Source organism: Gymnoscopelus braueri, assembly GCF_963280865.1.
Source record: "Gymnoscopelus braueri genome assembly, contig: SCAFFOLD_103, whole genome shotgun sequence".
NCBI classification, from domain to species: Eukaryota; Metazoa; Chordata; class Actinopteri; order Myctophiformes; family Myctophidae; genus Gymnoscopelus; species Gymnoscopelus braueri.
The window spans coordinates 18,595-39,967 of record NW_027660364.1 but is presented as its reverse complement, the minus strand read 5'-3'; the positions used below and the strand labels follow the sequence as shown (position 1 = coordinate 39,967).

Here is a 21,373-nt window from a genome sequence, read left to right as displayed (position 1 = left end):
ACAAGTATGACTTGGGACTCAAGTAGGCCGGGTAGTTTGGTGTACACGGCACCAAGCAATTCTAAGAGGGACTAAGGGTTGATCACCCTTTTGATTTCTCTGAACCTGTTTACCAGGTAGCTTCTAGCTGATTGTAAAGATGGTATCTTTATGTGAACCCGTGCCAGTTTTAACACAGTGTTAGATGTCCCTGTCAGTGTTATATCCTGTCAGCCGCTCAGGATTTTGGTGTAATTCAGGAGGGGTGGATGTAGCAGGTATATAAATATACAGGAATGCATTCCACCAATAATCCCTCACGTTTTATTTTATTGTTCCAATATTATTTATTGTCACTTTTATTTTGGTATGTTTACTACAAAATACCGTTTTGGGAGCTAATACTTTTATTTTGAAGTCTTCACTTCCTGTAGTGACGTCATCTACCTGCGTTGCACCCTCTCTCACTCAGTTGTTTGTATGGCAGACTGAGGTGAGGAGAATTTGTCCTGTGCTCTTGTAGATTTCTGTTCTAAAAGCTGTTTACAGTGTTTATATAATCTTAAACTGTGAAACAAGGTTATAATATCATTCCATGGTGCTAATGTGTTGCTGTGTAGTTGTTTTGCAGAAGTTTGAGTGTTTTAGCAAACTTTTTGTTAAGTGTACTGTTTAGCAGCACTTGTGAGGACTCACACACAGCACCTGCAGCATGTTTAATGGCGTCTTTTCCCCACCACAGACTGGTGTGTTGCAGACGTCCATGTGTTCTAATGCTGCTGCATTATTCCCTGTGTTTATTTCATGCAGGTATGTTTGTTGCTCCCATGTTTTGGTCTATTGTGTTTTGTACTATGTGTTTATTTTATTGTTTTGTTTACATGTCTAAAAAATACAAATTAGCCGGTGGTGTATTAATTTCAAGTGTAATTGTAAAGTGTATTGTGATCTATTGTGACAGATTTGATATCTGAATGTTTTATAAGTACTAGTCACGGAGTTGTTTGTATGGCAGACTGAGACTGGTGTGTTGCAGACGTCCATGTGTTCTAATGCTGCTGCATTATTCCCTGTGTTTATTTCATGCAGAGAAATAAATACGCCACAGTTTCGGCTAAAGTCAACACCCGAATCTCCTTGTCCATCAAACACGCACAACACAACGCAGAGTCGTAGCAAGGGTCTGCTGAGAAGTAGGCCCAGACCGGCTACACTGGCATGGTGATGACCCCTGCCGGCAACACTGACGACAGTAGTTAATATTCATTAAGTGAGCATCGGTTCTCAGCAGCTTATATAGACCATATTCACACCTCTCCTACTGCAAATGCACAAAAAGTAAGTAAAGTGAGCTTGTAGATACGTTTTTCTTAAAGTGTCCTGTCACTGATTGCGTGGCATAACATACAGCAAGGCCCACCTATGTACAGTACCTTTCAAGCAGGCGAGATTCAGCCAATGGAGACGGTCGGGGGCGCGGTTTGGATTCCCGGGGGTGGGGTTTGCCAACCAGTCCCGTACCTTCCCATCAGGCCTCACTGACAACCTCTGAAGGGGCTCATTCATTGATAGTGAATTGAACTATTCTGTCAACTAGTGCAAGATACCATTCCCATTCCACTATGGACGACTCTACAACAAAAACTGCCAATGGAGTAAATGGACAGACCAAAATTGAACAAACAGATGTTATTACTCATAAGAATGATTCCCATGTATGCTGTGGTCCATGCCTTAAATGCACCAAGGCCTGGATACCCATGGACTACAAGAATGAGATGATTCAACTTTTAAAGCTAGCTGGACCAGCGGTAAGAATTACTTTGAATGTGTGCATTATTAATGTACAGTAGGCCTGTTTGTGTCCCTTAAAGTTAAACAACATTCACAAGCCTCTCCCTGCCAACAGCAGAAACTATGTGGTATAATGTACTATGTTACATTGATGTTACAAGATCTTTTGCCAAGTTTTAAACCTCAGACTATATCCTTAACATGGACTGAATAGACAAGAGAACATGGTCAAAAATAGCCACAAAGGTCATTTTAGCTAATCATCTACAGTATATTCTGTCATAACTGTGGCATAAACTTTGTGCTGGGTGGAAGAGGACATGTGGTGTCTGACTGAGATATTAATGTTTAAAGCTAGCTATTAAAAGCCTTATCATAGTTCTGTCAGGACAACTCATAAATAGAAAAAGACAAATCATGAAGGATAAGATATATTTATTGAATATAAAATGAGCAATATATTTATTATGGTTTGGCGATGAATTGGATCTGCTTTAAGGTACTCTGATAAAGCGCATTTCCCAACCATAGGGACTCAGAATCCCCCGTACATAACAGCAGATCCAAAAACAACAGGTGGTAGCATGTGGTGGTGGTGGGTGAGCAGCAATTTTAGCAACAGCAATGAACAGCAGCAGCAACGGTGTGTGTGCAGCAAAAGCAAGCAGAATGAGAAGTGCAACCTTCCAGCTTAAATAGAGCGGTCTGAGAATGAAATGAGTGTGAGTGGATGAGTGGATGTGTACGTGGAGCTGATGTGGTCCAATAGTAGGCCATCCTCACTGCACTGAGTTCCCTGACAGAACTTGCTCTGTGCATGTCTGTGACAGGCGCGACGCTCATTTGTTTTTTCGGTTTTAACAGCAGAGCCCTACACTAGGGCTTTCACCAACAGTCGACTAGTATAACCACTAGTCGACTCTGTTGGTACTAGTCGAATATTTTTTTTTTTTTTTTTTTAATGCCATAGTAATGGCCCGTCTTACTATTATTATTATCCTCCTGACTTTAGTATGCCCAATAAAAGCCTATTATTGGGCAATGGGGATCCTTGGAGACGCTGCTGTGGTGCTGTGCTGCTGTGCCAGAAGCGCTTCCCTTAAAACGCCATAAAAATAAGGGCAGGAGGATAATAATAATAGTAATATAGTAGTAGGATGGCATTAAAACAATGCCCCCCCTAAAAAAAAAAGAAAAAAAAAACAACCTTTTTTTTGTATTTTTTTTTTTATGTTAATTTCGACTAGTCGACTAGTCGACTACTAATTGGTCAAAACAGTCGACTCACACAAATCATTAGTTGTGAATGCCCTACCCTACACCAGCCATAACTGTTTGATCTAGAGAAGTTCACAAACCACCCAAAGAACCACTACCGTACAGTAGCCTATGCTCATTACACACCAAATGATGCTTGGAACTATTATAGTGTCAGAAGGAACCATTGCCATTGTACTGTATATAAACCTTCTCTGTGGTGCACAGAACTGCATTGATTGATGATGCAATATCTACAGCATTTGGACGATACAAGCTTTTTAAGAAATTATATTTTCTGTGTATAAACAACCATGCTACCATGCATTGAAGAAAAAATAAAATGAGATGATAAGATAAGGAAGGATAACACAGTTTAGAAATATTGAGTTTCCTTTTGTATTTCAGGTCGTCTCACAGGTGATGATGTTTCTGGTGGGTTTTGTCAGCATGGTATTTTGTGGACACCTGGGCAAGACCGAACTTGCAGGAGTGGCAATGGCAATCGCTGTAAGAAAACTCAGTATACAGTCTAATAACATCTGTTCCCGTAGAGACCTCTCATTGTGGAATGTTTGGAGGGTGGTGACCACTGTTTACAAGATACACCGATCAGCACCATATTTCTGAGTTGTCTATAGGGGAAAAAATACACAAATTGATTTATTGTCTACGCCAGGCCGAAAGGCATGGCAAGAGTATGTTTTGCACCCTGTCCGTCCGTCCGTCTGTCCGTCCGTCCGTCCGTCCGTCCGTCCGTCCGTCCGTCCGTCCGTCCGTCCGTCTGAACGGCTAATCTCCCGCACCGTTGGCTTGATCGCAGCGAAACTGTGCACACACACTCCCTGGATGCCAATTCAGAGCCTATGCCCCACATTTTTCACATGGGCCTGTTATAGCGCCACCAGGGGGCCGCTTTTTGTAAAACAATTTTTTTGACAGTACTCCTACAGATGTTGTCCAAACGTCACGCAAATTGGTACACAGTTTCTCTATAGTCATTAAACGAAACGGGTCTTTAAGATTTTTCATATTCCATCCTGATTGGCTAAGAATGGCTTCCAAAGTTTTCAGGAGTGCTCTGTTTTGAACAAAATGCCTCAAATCATGAACACAGCCAACAATTTCCGTGAAATTGTGCACGCACATTTTCACTCGGCCGAGGAAGAAATGCTACTTGACATTTTTCAAATCAGCCTCATGGTGGCGCTATAACAGGCCGATTTGTGTTTTTACCTATAACTGCGCCGATCTGTGTAAAACTTTGTATGCACACTCCCTAGAGGCCAAGGAAAAACCTTTGCCCTGCATTTTTCACATCTGCCTTTTATAGCACCACCAGGAGGCCGACTTATGTAAAACACATTTTTGGATTATTACTCCTTCAGATTGTATCAAAATTTCACGCAAATCGGCACACATGATCTCTATAGTCATGTGATCAAGACGGATCTGTTTGATTTTTCATATTCCATCTTGATTGGCTAAGAATGACATCTTTGCAGGAGTGGCCCGTTTTGAACAAAATGCCGCAAATCATGAACGCAGTGCCTGATTGCGGTGAAACGGTGCACGAATATTCACAGTACATCAAGGACCAAATCCCACCCTTTCAACATTGCCCTATTATAGTGCCACTAGGAGGCCAATTTTAGCTAAACAATGTTTTTTTTATATTTATCCTACAAATGTTGTCCAAACATCACGCAAATCGGTACATATTATGTCTTTAGTCAGGTGATCAAGACCCGTTCGATCCGTCTGATTTTTCACAATCCAGCCTGATTGGCGAATTCCGAACATTGTTGGCCCAAACTAACCTACCTGACCTGGCGGAGACCTGTGCACTTTTTCTAGTTAATAGATGTTTTTTGTGTCAAAAATGTCCTTTGAGTGTGTGTTTCGGGGTGGAAACTTACCATATTTTGAACCTACTGTATAGGTGATAAAGCTAATCTTTCCTTTTGTTGTCAGCCCTCCTACATGGTGACAGGTCCTTCTCCAAGCATTGCAGACATGTAGTCTAACTACATTCTGGTTAAAAAAACATCTTTGCCACTTTCTTAGAGTAATCTTTCATTGTTGGGCTTTTGAAGATATATAATTGAAATTCATTAATTGTGCCTGGAGCGGATTAAAATTTCTACCCAAATGTTTGATTTCAATCTAGGTGATTAACGTCACTGGTTTATCCATTGGCTCTGGTTTGGCATTGGCCTTTGATACTCTAATATCTCAGGTAATAAAATATACTTCTTGTATTTGTTTTCACACTCACTTTAATATCACACTCATTAACCGCTTTCAACCTGCTATCCCTGTTTTGAGAATGCAAAACATGTTAAACCTTTTCACATAGAGCTACAAGCTCACAACGTGTTGCGACATGCAACTATTACTGTAGTCATACAGCAAACTATATAGGAATGAAGTGGTTAAAATGTCTGTATAACATTAAACACTTTTTTTCTTCGGTAGACAATATGTAGATACAAGCAACAATAGAAAGAGAGGACACAAATAGCTATTCAGTATAATCATCCATATCATCCATATTTCCATCTGAGAGTTTTTGTGTATTATTATGTGTTTGTTGGATCAATAAAACTTCCTCTCTCGAGGTGAGATGACAAAGTTCTTTGAGGAATCGACTTGCTTCAGCTTAGCTGATGGAAGCATGCCCACAGTAATTCACGTTATCTTGCGTGATTTGAAAAAGTTCTACAAATCCATTGACACATGTCATGACTGACTGTACCGTCTCTTCCATGCAGACGTATGGGAGTGGTAACCTGAAGCGTGTAGGAGTGATTCTCCAAAGAGGGGTCCTCATTCTGCTGCTAGCCTGTTTCCCCTGCTGGGCGCTCCTCCTTAACACCCAGACCATACTGCTGGCTGTCAGACAGAGCTCTGAGGTCGCCCGGTCAGCCACGCACACGCACACTTACACACACACACACACACACACACACATAAACACATAAACACATAAACACACACACACACACACACACATACACACACACACACACACACACACACACACACACACACACACACACACACACACACACACACCCCAGTGGGAGGGGGGGTTCCCAAATTATTTGGGGGGGGGGTCCCCAGATGATTAGCTTAATGTGCAATGTTTTCTCACTCATCAGTAAGCAAACCAACATGCAGTATAAGTGTATACAGGGTATATCTGCACATTTCTAAAGTTACAATTAAATGACTTAAGACCTTTTTAATACCAAATTGGCCATATTGTCAAATATTACGTAAGAAGGAGGCACATTTTGTGAAAATAGCCGATCTACAAGCTCACAACGCCTCGCAGTGCAGCCACAGCAGAAGTCAAACTAAATGCCTACAATTCCAAGATCTTGTTAGGGTGGGGGGTCCCCAGTTAAAATATGATTATTTTGGGGGGGTCGCGGTCTTTAAAGTTTGCAATACAGTACATGCAACATGCATGCAGAAACTCATACACGATAACAGACGTTAGAATGGGTTATCCAGTAATTGTCTCTGCCAGGCCGAAAGGCATGGCGAGAGTATGTTTTACCCCCTGTCCGTCCGTCCGTCCGTGTGTCCGTCTGTCTGCGAGCAGCTAATCTCCATTTTTCACATGGGCCTGTTATAGCGCCACCAGGAGGCCGATTTGTGCAAAACCCATTTACTCCTACAGATTTTATACATAGTATCTCTATAGTCATGTGATCAACACGGATTTGTCCCATTTTCCATATTCCATCCTAATGTTGGCTTCCAAAGTTTTCAACAAAATGCCTCAAATCATGAACGCAGCTCGCGATTTCTGTGAAAGTTCACACGCACATTCCCACTAGGCCGAGGAAGAAATGGCACCCTTTTCACATTGGCCTGTTATAGCGCCACCAGGAGGCCACAATAACGTACCTGACCTGGCGGAGACCTGTGCTCCGAGGACCTTTTTCTAGGTATATGTTGATATGACAAGAATGATAAAAGCAGATCTACAAGCTCACAATGTGTCCCATCGTGATGAGTTGAGTTTGTAGATCGGCTATTTAATGCATCTGGGATTATTTGGTTACATGTCAGCATTACCCTGGACAGATTACAATGAACCACACAAAACTGCAAGTTGTTGATACTTTCATACAATGTTGCCAAATAAATGGCATAGATGTTTAGAAGTCACATGTCCTGTGTACTGTTTCATTGTGTGACTTAAGTGAAGCCACGATTGCATGTCCTTGCTGTCATTACAACTTACCTTTTATGTCCGTTTCCCATAAAGACTTGCCCAGCTGTATGTGATGATCTTCATGCCAGCTCTGCCAGTGAGTCGAGTTCACTCCGAGTATACCCATTTCTGATACCTAATGGTTTGTTTATGCCCATTCAACCCTGCTATTTTTGTGGCTTTCTTTCACAGGCTAACTTCATGTACCAGCTGCAGGGGCGATATCTTCAAAATCAGGTGCGGTCTATGATGCCACAGATTATGATGCCTAAAATCTATAGGTAGCATGTTATTAGACAGGTCATTTATCTAGGTCCATTGTTTACTGGGTATCCTATAGTTCAATGTACAGATTATTATTTTTATAGTATATTGTTTAGACTGATGCGAGGTTGTTGGTTTACCTGTGGTCCAGTTTTACTGAGGCACTACACTGTCTCCCCTGCATTTGATGTTTTACCTTCCTTATTGTAAGTCGCTCTGGCTAAGAGCGTCTGCTAAATGCCTAAATTATAAATTGACATATTAGTGATAGTAATTAATGTTAATTTAGGATTCATTATATCTGTATTCACAGAGATGTCTGCTTTCTTAAACAGAAAAGTCTGCGTTGACTTGGAATGGATGTTATTGTCTCCGCCAGGCCGAAAGGCTGGCAAGAGAGTATGTTTTGCCCCCTGTCCGTCCGTCCGTCCGTCCGTCCGTCCATCCGTCCGTCCGTCCGTCCGTCAGTCCTTCTGTCTGCGACCAGCTAATCTCTGCCACCGTTGGGCCGGTCGCTGTGAAACTGCGCACACACACTCCCTGGATGCCACAGCAGAACCTCTGGCCCACATTTTTCAGATCAGCCTGTCATAGCGCCACCATGAGGCCGACTTTTGAAAAACACTTCTACAGATTTTGTCCAAACAACACACAAATCGGTACACAGTATCTCTATAGTCATGTGATCAACACGGATCTGTCCGATTTTCCATATTCCATCCTGCACAAAAATGCCTCAAATCATGCACGCAGCATGTGATTTCCGTGAAATTTTCCACGTAGATTCCGACTAGACCCAGGAAGAAATGCCACTTGAAAACTTTCAAATCAGCCTCATGGTGGCGCTATAACAGGCCGATTCACGTTTTTACCTATAACTGCACCGATATGCGTCAAACTTTGCACGCACACTCCCTAGAGGCCAAGGAAAAACCTTTACTCTGCATTTTTCACATCTGCCTTTTAGAGCGCCACCAGGTGGCTGACTTTTGTAATACATTTTTTTTGCTCTTACTCCTTCAGATTCTGTCCAAAAAATCACGCAAATCGGTGCACAGTATCTCTATAGTCATGTGATCAAGACAATTCTGTTCGATATTTCATATTCCATCCTACTTGGCTAACATTGGCTTCCAAAGTTTGCAGGATAGGTCCGTTTTGAACAAAATTCCTCAAATCATGAACGCAGTATGCGATTTACATGAAATTTTGCATACACATTCCCACTAGGCGAGGAAGAAATACCCCCCTTTTAACATTGGCCTGTTATAGCGCCACCAGCAGGTCTAATTTTAAAAAACACATTTTTGGAACAAAATGCCTCAAATCATGAATGCAGTGTCCGGTTGCTGTGAAAGGCCTAAGAAGAAATGACACCCTTTTCACATTGGCCTATTATAGCGCCACCAGGAGGCCATAATAACCTACCTGACCTGGCGTGATTCGAATAGTTATTATTCGAATCACTCTGTTTAGAATGAGCTGTAGAGGAGGAAGAGGATAAAGTAGTATTGGGAACCAATGGTTCTCGTGGCGCAGAGGTCAGGAGCCTTTCGCCTGTTTCTTAGGCAGCAAGTACCCCCTGGACATGACACTAGTATGTCACAGGGACTTACCCCCAATCCAACCCTTGATGCTGAGTACCTAGCATGGATGCATTGGGTACCATTTTTACAGTCTTTGCTATGACTCGGCTGGAGATTGAACCTGATTGAGATTGACCTGACAATCTCAGGGTGGACAGTCTAACCACAAGGCCACTGAGCTGGTAAAACAAGTATAAAATAAATAATAAGAGCAAGGTAAAATAATAAAACGGAGTGAAACAAATGAAAGTAAAGCATCTTTCTTGTCCATCTTCACTTGAACTATCAATAAAGGCAGAAAAGTTCTTAAAAGAACAAACAGCTAAGTGATCTTAAAAGCAAGGTGTTTGTTATTTGCAGGGCATCATATGGCCTCAGGTGATAACTGGAGCTGTGGGGAATCTCCTTAATGCACTTATCAACTATATCTTGCTCTATCCTCTGGACATGGGTGTCGCGTAAGTTTCTCCTCCTCTATGGCTATGTCCGAATGCATTCACTCATTCATGACTCTACTGTAGAGTACTACAGTAAAAAAAACAAGCAAAACAAAAACAATTCTCTGGCCACTATTACTTATGTCATTGCTGTCGCACAATGAAAACATGCCATTCTGCCATTCATAATTTTTGTAGAGTGAAAAAAGTGTTAAAAGGGTCATGTGACAAAATATAAATTAGCCTTTACAGCCTTGTTTGATGTTGCTATTAGTCTTAACAGTATCGCCATTGACAGCATTATTTAAAAAGGGTTAAGTCAATCAATCATACATTGCATCATACCCGGCTTCAGCAAATGACCTACCCTGATATAGTAGGTGGCACTAGGTGCACAGTACAATCCTCAAGCCCTGCGTTCAAAACCCCAGAAGGACACACATCCTATGGATTGCAGCTTTTATATTAACAGGAGGATTTTACTGTGTGGGGGATCCCTGTAATGCCACAGAGTTTATCACTAACTGCACTAAACCTTTTTGTTCTTCTTCATCCCTGTTGAAGTGGATCTGCTGCAGCTAATACTATCACACAGTATGCCTTGGCTGTGTTCCTGTACGTTTACATTTGCTGGAGGAGGCTACACAAGGCCACATGGGAAGGTGAGATGTGTCTCCCATTGGAATAATGTTTAATTAAATCCGAGTCATTAGACCACAATACAGTTTTGAGTGTTGTAATGTTACTGATCATGACATTTATTTAGCATGACACATGCACGACATCACGCGCATGCTAACAGTATTGATATACACACACATGCACGTATGCATACTGTAAAACAGTAATGCAGCTTAAAGGGAAATGCAGTTTATTTGACTGTTACAGCATCCAGGGTCCTTTTCTGTTTAGAATGTGGACTGCCTTCTGTTTCAGTGTAAAGTTACACGATATAATAACGTTTGTTAACTTAAATAAGAGTGTGACCCATGACCGTCTGATCCCTAGGGTGGTCAACTGAATGTTTTCAGGAGTGGGGACCATTCATCCAGCTAGCCATCCCCAGCATGTTCATGCTGTGCCTGGAGTTGTGGTTGTATCAGATTGGAGGCTTCCTGGCCGGTGTCATAAGTGAAACTGAGCTGGCCGCTCAGTCTATTGTTTGGCAACTGGCATCTGTCGCTTACATGGTAAAATTAGAAAACACATGTTTTCTAGTAGAAGTAGTACTGTATACAAATATAGTTTGCAGACAAAGTATGGGTAGAAATAGTGAAATTGGACACAATGAACAGGAAAAAATGAAGCAATAAAGGTCTTATTCTTTTAAACGTTGGCCTACAGCATTGTACATGATACATTTATTTGGAAAAACATTTTGGGCTATGGAAATATAGTTTCACAAATATATTTTAGATGTGTTTTAGATATACAGTATGTGCATCTGTGTGAAAGAGAATGGAATAATTATGTTGTTGCAGTACATTATGTTTTTAGTTTTATTATTAACATAAAACATGTTTTACCTCATCCTTTCCCACAGATCCCAATTGGATTCTCTGTAGCAGCCAGTGTGCGTGTTGGGAATGCTCTTGGTGCTGGTAACATGGAGCAGGCCAAGCTGTCGGCCAAGGTCTCCTTCATCTGCACAAGTACGGACCACTGCATCAATGAAATGCGCTTATGCACGACTGTAATAAATCTACTAATGCAGACATTCAATGAGGATACCACTTCACACAGAACAGGAGTTCTTCTGTGTGAAGTGGTATCCATATGAAAAAGACCACTTTAAACCTGGAGCCCAGGCTAACATTTTCAACAATTTTCAAAATTAGCTCAAATAGAAGATCTACAAGCTCAAAACGTTGTGAGCTCATAGTATAAAAATTGTGATTAAAGTTTAATTTATACTTTATCGTAAAACAGTGTCATTCGCCAAAAATCCAATATTTTCTGTAAATATTGTTTGATTGACTTCTTTATTGACAAAAATGCATAATGCATATTGCATAAACATATGCATTTGTACATATTTTTCTAAATGATAAAGTACAAAGTTCAATAGCATATTTCCATTGTGGTCCTTTGAGTTTTTGTGTTTAGCATCTTGTTTTTGTTTTACTATTTTCAACTGAAAATATATAACTTTTTGAAAGGGTCATTTGACAAAGTATAAATTAGCCTTTAGTCTTTGGCTTGTTAATATGTAATACTAATTGCTGATGTATAAACTGAACTTTAAATGTCTTAATTTGGTTTATTACATCAAAATCCTATTGACAAAGGATGTCCTCTAATTCCTTTCGAAGTGTCAGTTTTGTATTCAAGTATTCTGCCATGCTTTGGCCAATATTACTAATGCACTGTATGTATTTCTTTTCCCCAATTCAGTTATAGTCTCATGTTGTGTCGGGACCGTTCTTGGATTCACTAAAGACGTTGTAGGATATATTTTCACCCCAGAGCAGTGAGTAATTTCTTACGTTCGTGTCTCTTTACCACTTAACCCCTATATACTGTACTGAACTGTACTACTACTAGCAAATAGCCGCCGGGAACCTAATAGCCACCGGGGCTCTGACCCCATTTTGCGTATTAAACACCGGTCCAAATAAACGTCGGGGTCACAAGTAAACGGTGGGGCGATTATTAGCAGTTTCTTAGCCTAATTTATACTTTGTTGCATGACGGTGTCGTGTGCCGAAAATAGCAGATCTATAAGCTCACAATGCGTCACGGATGTGACACTTTGTGAGTTTGTAGGTCTGCTATTTTCGTTGCGGGACCAACCCTATCGCCAGAGGGAACGTTGTCATCTCCAGAAACGCTCAATGGCCGGGTTTCTCAAAGCGATTTCATGTCGTGCGTAGCTTACGCAGCTACGTAAGAGCCTCCACGCAGCTGCGCATTAGCAACCCCGCTACACACTACCTTCATTAGTAGCAGCTGGTTGTGCGTTATGTGCTATCTAACTGGCTTCGGGAAACACCACCGTTGTAGGTTCTCAAGAGCACAGCGCTACGTGTCTGCCAATCTGGCTTCAGGAAACCGCACAAAGACCTCCTGGATGACGTTTTTAGAAGCTTCGTAGCCTACGTAGTGCTGTCCTACGCAGCAGTTTACCCTTCGTAGCGAATATATGCAGTGAAATGGATAGATAAAAAGACCACACACACACGTGCACGCACACGCACGCACACACACACACACACACACACACACACACACACACACACACACACACACACACACACACACACACACACACACACACACACACACACACACAGACACACTTACTTGCTTGCTTGCTTACTTACTTGCTTATGGCTGTCCATCGATTTCGATGATGACGTTGCTCCAAGAATGGGTTATTGAGGGGGATTGCGGTTGTGCCATTGCATGTGACTGTGCAGGCCAATGTGTGACCCGCATGGTTTGCCACATGTGGGGTAGATGAAGTCCACACATGAGAGGGGGGCCCCTACAGCACGCTGGTGTCGCTGCACACGTTGCTGTTTTCTCCTCTCTGTGGTCTGCTCCTGGAGGAGCAGACCACAGACCACAGGTAGATAGATGATGCTGAGATAAACTGTAAATTAAATATGCCTAAACTGCAGAATGTCCCATTTCACAAGTTTAATATGTATACAAATCTTTTGAAAATAGCAGATCTACAAGCTCACAACACACGCATTGTGAGCTTGTAAATCTGCTATTTTAAAAAAAGAAAAAAGAAAAAGTAAATTAAATAGAATAACATTCGATTGTGGGTTAATAGGCCTACATATTAAATAGGATCATGCATGTGTATGCGCGAGCGTGTGCACGCGCGCCTGATGTTGCACTCCATTAGTTTAAACATCCACAGTACACCACTGTCTATCTTCATATTATAGCCTACATTGATATAGAAAAAGGAAGTCATAGATTTTAAAATTAAAACGAGGGTATTGTGCAGTCACAGTTACCACCAGCGCTTAAAGCGTATTCATTTTCAGCATTATTTTATTGATGGGCCGAGTAATCCCACTTGTTACAGCCAAACTCCGTGGAACAATCGGTTAGTCTGGCATCGATTGATATAGGACAGCTCCGACCTTACGTGCTTGCTAAGGTACTGCGTAGCCTGTGTGGAGAGAGGATCTTACGTGCGGATTTGGGAAACCGCACGTAAGACCCTTCGTAAGGACCGCACGTAACTCCCTACGCAGCATCTCTTTGGGAAACCTGGCCATTGACAACGTTTCTGGACCGAATTGATGCCCCTGTTTCAGTGTATCTTCTCTCACATTTTTTAAAACTAAGTGTATATATTTTAAGATGGACAATGTTAATGGCTTTGCTTTTCTTTCAGAGATGTTGTTACGAGGGTTGCTGATGTCATGATAATGTATGGTTTTATCCATCTGTCTGATGCCACTTCGGTGAGGGATATACCAATTTTATAATGTCTTATTTTAGTTCTAGCCTGCTTTGCATGGTCATGTACAGGGTTCAGTTTGGGGGGAATCCATTGACCCTATTTTGGGCAAATTTCTAAAATATGGACAAAGATCTTGTCAAAGATTATATTCCTTTCCCGAGATCCACATGATTAGATTTTTTTTTGTATGTATAACATGTATACATAGATTGGCATTTGGATTCATGTGTATTAAATCTTCACAGGCTGTGACTGGAGGGGTTGTTAGAGGAGCAGGGAAACAGATTGTCGGTGCACTAGTTAACCTCATCGGTTTCTACTTCATCGGCTTACCCATTGGAGTGGTCTTAATGTTCCATGTCAAAATGGGCATTGTAGGTGAGTAGAGATGAACGGTGTATAATGGCAGAGGTCCAATAAGTCACTGGTTATCAAGGTGGGGTCTGGGGACCCCCAGGGAGTCCTTGGGGGTGGGGGGGGGGGGTCCACATTAAAATGAGGAAAAGTTTGATCCCCTATTTTATTTTCCGGCTATCCAAAAATGGCTGATCGACAAGCTTGGGCTGTTAAATTTTAACAATGTTGACAAATCTAGACAAATCTTCTCTTACAAACTATGTTCAAATGGGGGTCCATGGGCAAATACGTATCAATCTGTGAGTCCTTGACATGCATACAGTATGTTTGAGAACCCATGCAGTAAGTAAAGGCACATTTTTACCCTGTGTGACCGTCCGTCCGTCCGTCCGTCCGTGTGTGTGTCCGTCTGTCCGTCCGTGTGTCCGTCTGTGATCAGCTAATCTCTGCCACCGTTGGCTTGATCGCAGGGAAACTGTGCACACACACTCCCTGGATGCCAGAGCAGAACCTCTGCCCCAAATATTTCACATGGGCCTTTTATAGCGCCACCAGGAGGCCGATTTGTGCACACATTTTTGACAGTACTCCTACAGATTTTGTCCAAAAATCCTGCAAATCGGTACACAGTATCTCTATGGTCATTGAACGAAACAGGTTTTTCAGATTTTTCATATTCCATGATTGGCGTTTTTTTCCTCAAAGGGGGGGGGGGGCTAGCGCAGCTCTGGAATCACCCACGGTGACTCTGAGAAGGAAGGGACAGATGGATCACCGTGCCAAAGAAACTGGCTCCCGTCCGCTCCCATTCTATCTCCGTGCAAAAAAATACATATTTCTTTTACAGTGGGGAAAACCACTCATTTTCGATCCGAGATCACTCCGCCGTGGTGACTCGCGTGAGAGATGTTATTGTTCCAGGCGTTAGCCAGGACCATCCACCATCGTGCACGCATCTATTGTTTACAATCGGGTGCTCGCCGTGGAGTCTGCAGCTGAAAACAGCGTAGCGCTACAAACGGTGAGATCTCTGGCACTCAACGTCACTTTTTAAAATAAAACTCTGGCACCCAACGTGTTAATAAACTAGCCATAACTGTGGTGGTTCTCAACTGATTTCCTGTGGACCCTGTTACTGCTAGAACTAGTAATGACCTGGGAAGTAGAGGTAGACTCAGTCTGGTTTAGATAGATGCGTAGATGGATTGCACTTGATTGATTCCGCAGGGGGGAATTCAGTCTTTACAGCAGCCAGGATACACAAAGGTGAACAGGTCACTGTTCAGTCGATAGATCTGACCAGTACTAACTTATTTACATGTCAGTTATTATCCACAGTCCAAAGTAGAAACAGACAGTAGTGAGTCAGTACAGCTGTTCTTGGAGAGAGTCACTGCACTAGAGCCAATTATTCTATCCTTACCCTATCTGTTGCAGGGCTGTGGTTGGGACTTTTCACCTCTGTCACATTGCTGTCCATATTTTTTATAGTTTACCTATGTAAACTGGACTGGAAAAAGGCCACTGCAGAGGTAGGTGCCTGACATACACCTATGGTATTCCCTGTCAATGGATGAATGTCATGACTCGTAGATTAGATTTTCATTACATTACATTTGATTAAAATGTTATCATTACAATACAGTTACAATACATATTCAATCTGAATGTGGAAAGCATTTTCTGTTATGATTATACACTGAAAATTAAATCACTCAATTTACTTGGATGAGATGCTTTTGAACTGACATTTTACATATTGTAATTAGGCATTGGAGAGAGCAGGAGTTCCAATCACTGAGGGGAAAGAGATGTTTGGCATCGGAAATAAAAGTAAGTCAACTCCATTTTCTTATTCCTGACACATCTCTGCACAAACTTTAGATTTTTGTGGAATTGTTTTTGAAATGTTCCTCACAGTTCACAACAAAATAAGCCTCCATCATCAGGATTAATAATGTACCACTTCTGATAGCTAAACCAGCATCTCCCTTAAGGAACATCACATGTTTGCGCTATCAAACCACGCTTAGATGAACAGCGGTCAACCCCAAATAATTACCTCTTGACACTGGGAAGCTTCACTCTCCCTGGCAGCTCTCCCTGGCAGCTCTTGCAGACAGTGGAAAAGGAACTAGAGATCCTTAAGAAGTGGTTTGATGTCAACAAATTATCTTTGAACTTAACCAAAACCAAGTATATCATCTTCTCCAACAGAAAAATTTACACACAAGTCAAATTATCAATCAATAACGTTGAAATTGAAAGGGTATATGAGCATACATTTTTGGGAATCACAACAGATAATCGACTCAGTTGGAAACAGCAGATAAACAACACTAAAACAAAAATATCAAAATCAATTGCAATATTATATAAAATGAAACACTTAGTAAATAATAATTCACTTTACATACTGTATTGCTCCCTCATACTTCCATACCTAACCTACTGTGTGGAGGTATGGGGGAACACATACAAAACAAACACCAAACCAATCTACATGCTACAAAAGAAAGCAATAAGAATTGTAACTCAAAGTGACTACCTTGCACCCACCAACCCACTCTTCATCAGTACAAAAACTCTCAAACTAGAAGATCTAGTGGATCTAAATACAGCTGTAATCATGCACAAGGCACATAATAAAATACTTCCACCCTGCATGCAGGAGCTGTTCGAGGCTAGGGAGTCCCAGTATTCACTCAGGGGGGCGTGTATATTTAAAACAAGAAGTGCAAGGACCAACACAAAAGGCAGGTGTATATCGGTAAAGGGGGTTACTTTATGGAATAACTTAGATAAAGAACTAAAAATGTGCAAAACAGTCACCACATTTAAAAGGATGTTCAAAAACAAGGTATTAAACAAGTATAAAACAGTACTATGATAAAGCATTCCAACTAACATTCAACAATAATTAAAAAAATCAATGTACAGCAGACAAAGCTGACTTGTAAAATCATGCTTCTCTTTGGACATAGTGACGTGCCTGTGTGAGTGTAAGTATAAAGTATGTGTATAAGTGTGCAAGCATGAAATGGGTGTATGTGCTGTGGTGAGTATGTATGTGTATGTAAATCTGTGTGTGGAGACAGAACCTTACTCTGTGACCAATTAGCCACAGAGTAGGGTATGGTGAAGCATCGGTGTGTAAAAATGGACCCATATTCTGTGGTCAAAAAACCACACGGTATGGTGAACCATAGAATCGAATTGTACTAGGTGAAACCAGATTATTATTTTTTTGTCTTTTTTCTGTCTTGGTGCCTGGATAGCCCTTCTGAATTATGCTTTGTTTCGATATAACAATGTTTGAAACTGATATTTATTTTGTTGTGAAACTTTTTGAAAATTTTGAACTTCTGTTGCTCTGTAAACAGTGTATGTAAAAGTTTTGTCTTTTCCTTAGACTTGTTCTAGTTTTGTTAAAAACAATGTTTGCGTAGATTCTTCTCTTCTATTCTATCAATTTATCTGATGAAATTAGTTTAGTTAAACCAATGTGTTACTACATTTTCTTTTATTTTCTAACCAAAGAAGTTTAAAAAAGGGTAGGCAAAATAAGCCACGGCTCGTGACACCTTTTTGTTCCCCATCTCTGCTTCTCCCTCAATCAGGGCATTCTATCATACCCCTGGAGGAGGTGTTGGCCACTGCAACTGATTCTCTGATCTCTCAGAAGGCGGACGTGGTATCAGGAGCGCTTGATTCGAGTCAGGGCGAGGGCGTGGCAGCTGCCACAACAGTGGGGGTGGCTCTGTCATGCAGACAGCTGGTGGTACGGCGTGGCCTGACTCTTGTGGTCATGCTCCTCGTCCTCGCTGCCGGCATCTTTGTCAGTGAGCTGGTCACTCGGTTGCTTCAGTGAGGGACCACACAGCGACACATTGCTGATGTTCCAACAGACAGTTGTTCACAGGAAGGCATGAGCGTCGGGCTTGGCACAGACATGCGCAGAGCAAGTTCTGTCAGGGAACTCAGTGCAGTTGTTGGCGGCTGACCATTGAGCCGCCTCAGCTCCACGTTCACATCCACTCACACACTCATTTCATGCTCAGACCGCTCTATTTAACTGGACATTTGCACTACTCATCCCTGCTTGCTTTTGCTGCTGCTCATGCTGATTAGGGGTGGGACGATATGGGTACCTCACGATACGATATATATCACGATATTAGGCCCACGATAACAATATATATCACGATATTCGACGATATTCGATATATTGCGATATCACGATATATTGCATGAAATTTCACCAACGATATATCACGATATCTGAAAATATCGATATATTGCGATATCACGATATATTGCATGAAATTTCACCAACGATATATCACGATAGTCCTTGTATTCAATTCATAAACACATAAAATAGCACCAAACAGTTCAAAATCATCATTACACAAATACAGAGTAGGAAAACAACGTATCACAAACTTTAAAAAAAAATAAAAAAATAAACTTTTTTTTTTTTATATCGATATTTCTCAGCAGTATATAGATTAGTTATCGCGGGAGAAAGTATCGCGATATATCGCGATATCGATATATCGTCCCACCCCTAATGCTGATGCTGCTGCTCTCACCACTACTGTCTTGCAAAACAAAACAAAAAAAGCTGCTCACCCTCCACCACCCCAGCTACCACCTGTCATTTTGGATCTGCTGTGTATATACGGGGGATTCGGTGTCCCTATGGTTGGAGATGCGCTTTATCAGAGTACCTAAAAGCAGATCCAACTAGAAAAAGTGCTCCTCGGAGCACAGGTCTCCGCCAGGTCAGGCAGGTTATTGTGGCCTCCTGGTGGCGCTATAGTAGGCGCTATAGTAGGCCAATGTGAAAAGGGTGCCATTTATTCTTAGGCCTTTCACGGCAATCGGACACGGCATTCGTGATTTGAGGAATTTTGTGCCAAAAATGTGTTTTGCTAAAGTAGACCTGCTGACTTCATGGTGTAACAAGTTCACCTCTATGTCACAATGACGTCACTAAGGCTCATTTCATTTCATGACATTACTGAACTCACTTTAAAGTCTATCTATCAAATTTGATAGATAGAGTTACACAGTGTGTCAATCATTGATAGCTCGTTTTACTTGTACAATTCACGGTGCATTTGAATGTCTCAAACCTCTGACTGACGTGCTGTTGAATGAAGAACAGAATGAACGTGATAACACAAAGCTGTCTCCTCATCATAATGGTGCACATTAAAGGTAAGACTATTCCCATTTACAGAGCATATTAGATCATTATAGCCTATAGAGGGTTTTGAAAATATGAAAAACAACAAAATGTGGAATATAATTATGATTGTCATAGAGATGACACTAACATTCTCAAAAATATGATATATATAAAAATATAACATTTACTATAGATTACAACATACTACTAAAGAAAATGGAGAGGTATGGTATCAGAGGAGTCGCCCATGCATGGCTAAAAAGCTACCTAAATGACAGACAACAATTTGTTCACATGAACAATGTTGACTCAGAATTGCTAAAAACTACACATGGAGTGCCGCAGGGTTCAACTTCTGTTGCTCTGTTGCTCTGTAAACAGTGTATGTAAAAGTTTTGTCTTTTCCTTAGACTTGTTCTAGTTTTGTTAAAAACAATGTTTGCGTAGATTCTTCTCTTCTATTCTATCAATTTATCTGATGAAATTAGTTTAGTTAAACCAATGTGTTACTACATTTTCTTTTATTTTCTAACCAAAGAAGTTTCAAAAAGGGTAGGCAAAATAAGCCACGGCTCGTGACACCTTTTTGTTCCCCATCTCTGCTTCTCCCTCAATCAGGGCATTCTATCATACCCCTGGAGGAGGTGTTGGCCACTGCAACTGATTCTCTGATCTCTCAGAAGGCGGACGTGGTATCAGGAGCGCTTGATTCGAGTCAGGGCGAGGGCGTGGCAGCTGCCACAACAGTGGGGGTGGCTCTGTCATGCAGACAGCTGGTGGTACGGCGTGGCCTGACTCTTGTGGTCATGCTCCTCGTCCTCGCTGCCGGCATCTTTGTCAGTGAGCTGGTCACTCGGTTGCTTCAGTGAGGGACCACACAGCGACACATTGCTGATGTTCCAACAGACAGTTGTTCACAGGAAGGCATGAGCGTCGGGCTTGGCACAGACATGCGCAGAGCAAGTTCTGTCAGGGAACTCAGTGCAGTTGTTGGCGGCTGACCATTGAGCCGCCTCAGCTCCACGTTCACATCCACTCACACACTCATTTCATGCTCAGACCGCTCTATTTAACTGGACATTTGCACTACTCATCCCTGCTTGCTTTTGCTGCTGCTCATGCTGATTAGGGGTGGGACGATATGGGTACCTCACGATACGATATATATCACGATATTAGGCCCACGATAACAATATATATCACGATATTCGACGATATTCGATATATTGCGATATCACGATATATTGCATGAAATTTCACCAACGATATATCACGATATCTGAAAATATCGATATATTGCGATATCACGATATATTGCATGAAATTTCACCAACGATATATCACGATAGTCCTTGTATTCAATTCATAAACACATAAAATAGCACCAAACAGTTCAAAATCATCATTACACAAATACAGAGTAGGAAAACAACGTATCACAAACTTTAAAAAAAAATAAAAAAATAAACTTTTTTTTTTTTTTTTTTTTATATATATCGATATTTCTCAGCAGTATATAGATTAGTTATCGCGGGAGAAAGTATCGCGATATATCGCGATATCGATATATCGTCCCACCCCTAATGCTGATGCTGCTGCTCTCACCACTACTGTCTTGCAAAACAAAACAAAAAAAGCTGCTCACCCTCCACCACCCCAGCTACCACCTGTCATTTTGGATCTGCTGTGTATATACGGGGGATTCGGTGTCCCTATGGTTGGAGATGCGCTTTATCAGAGTACCTAAAAGCAGATCCAACTAGAAAAAGTGCTCCTCGGAGCACAGGTCTCCGCCAGGTCAGGCAGGTTATTGTGGCCTCCTGGTGGCGCTATAGTAGGCGC

The 21,373-nt window shown here is 41.5% G+C and overlaps 1 protein-coding gene across 1 annotated transcript; it reads left to right on the top strand.

The window, feature by feature from the left end:
• Positions 1-1,616: 1,616 nt before the first annotated feature.
• On the top strand, positions 1,617-20,400 carry LOC308081620 (multidrug and toxin extrusion protein 1-like; the record flags this gene model as incomplete). Its single annotated transcript, XM_080457979.1, has 17 exons — positions 1,617-1,790; positions 3,439-3,540; positions 5,201-5,269; positions 5,805-5,953; positions 7,316-7,358; positions 7,454-7,498; positions 9,472-9,569; positions 10,113-10,210; positions 10,557-10,738; positions 11,092-11,200; positions 11,943-12,018; positions 13,909-13,978; positions 14,223-14,355; positions 15,772-15,866; positions 16,104-16,167; positions 17,955-18,176; positions 20,150-20,400. Exons 1-17 carry the CDS (start codon positions 1,740-1,742, stop codon positions 20,398-20,400), a joined length of 1,857 nt encoding a protein of 618 aa, XP_080314105.1. The 5' UTR covers positions 1,617-1,739.
• Between the last annotated feature and the right edge of the window lie 973 nt (positions 20,401-21,373).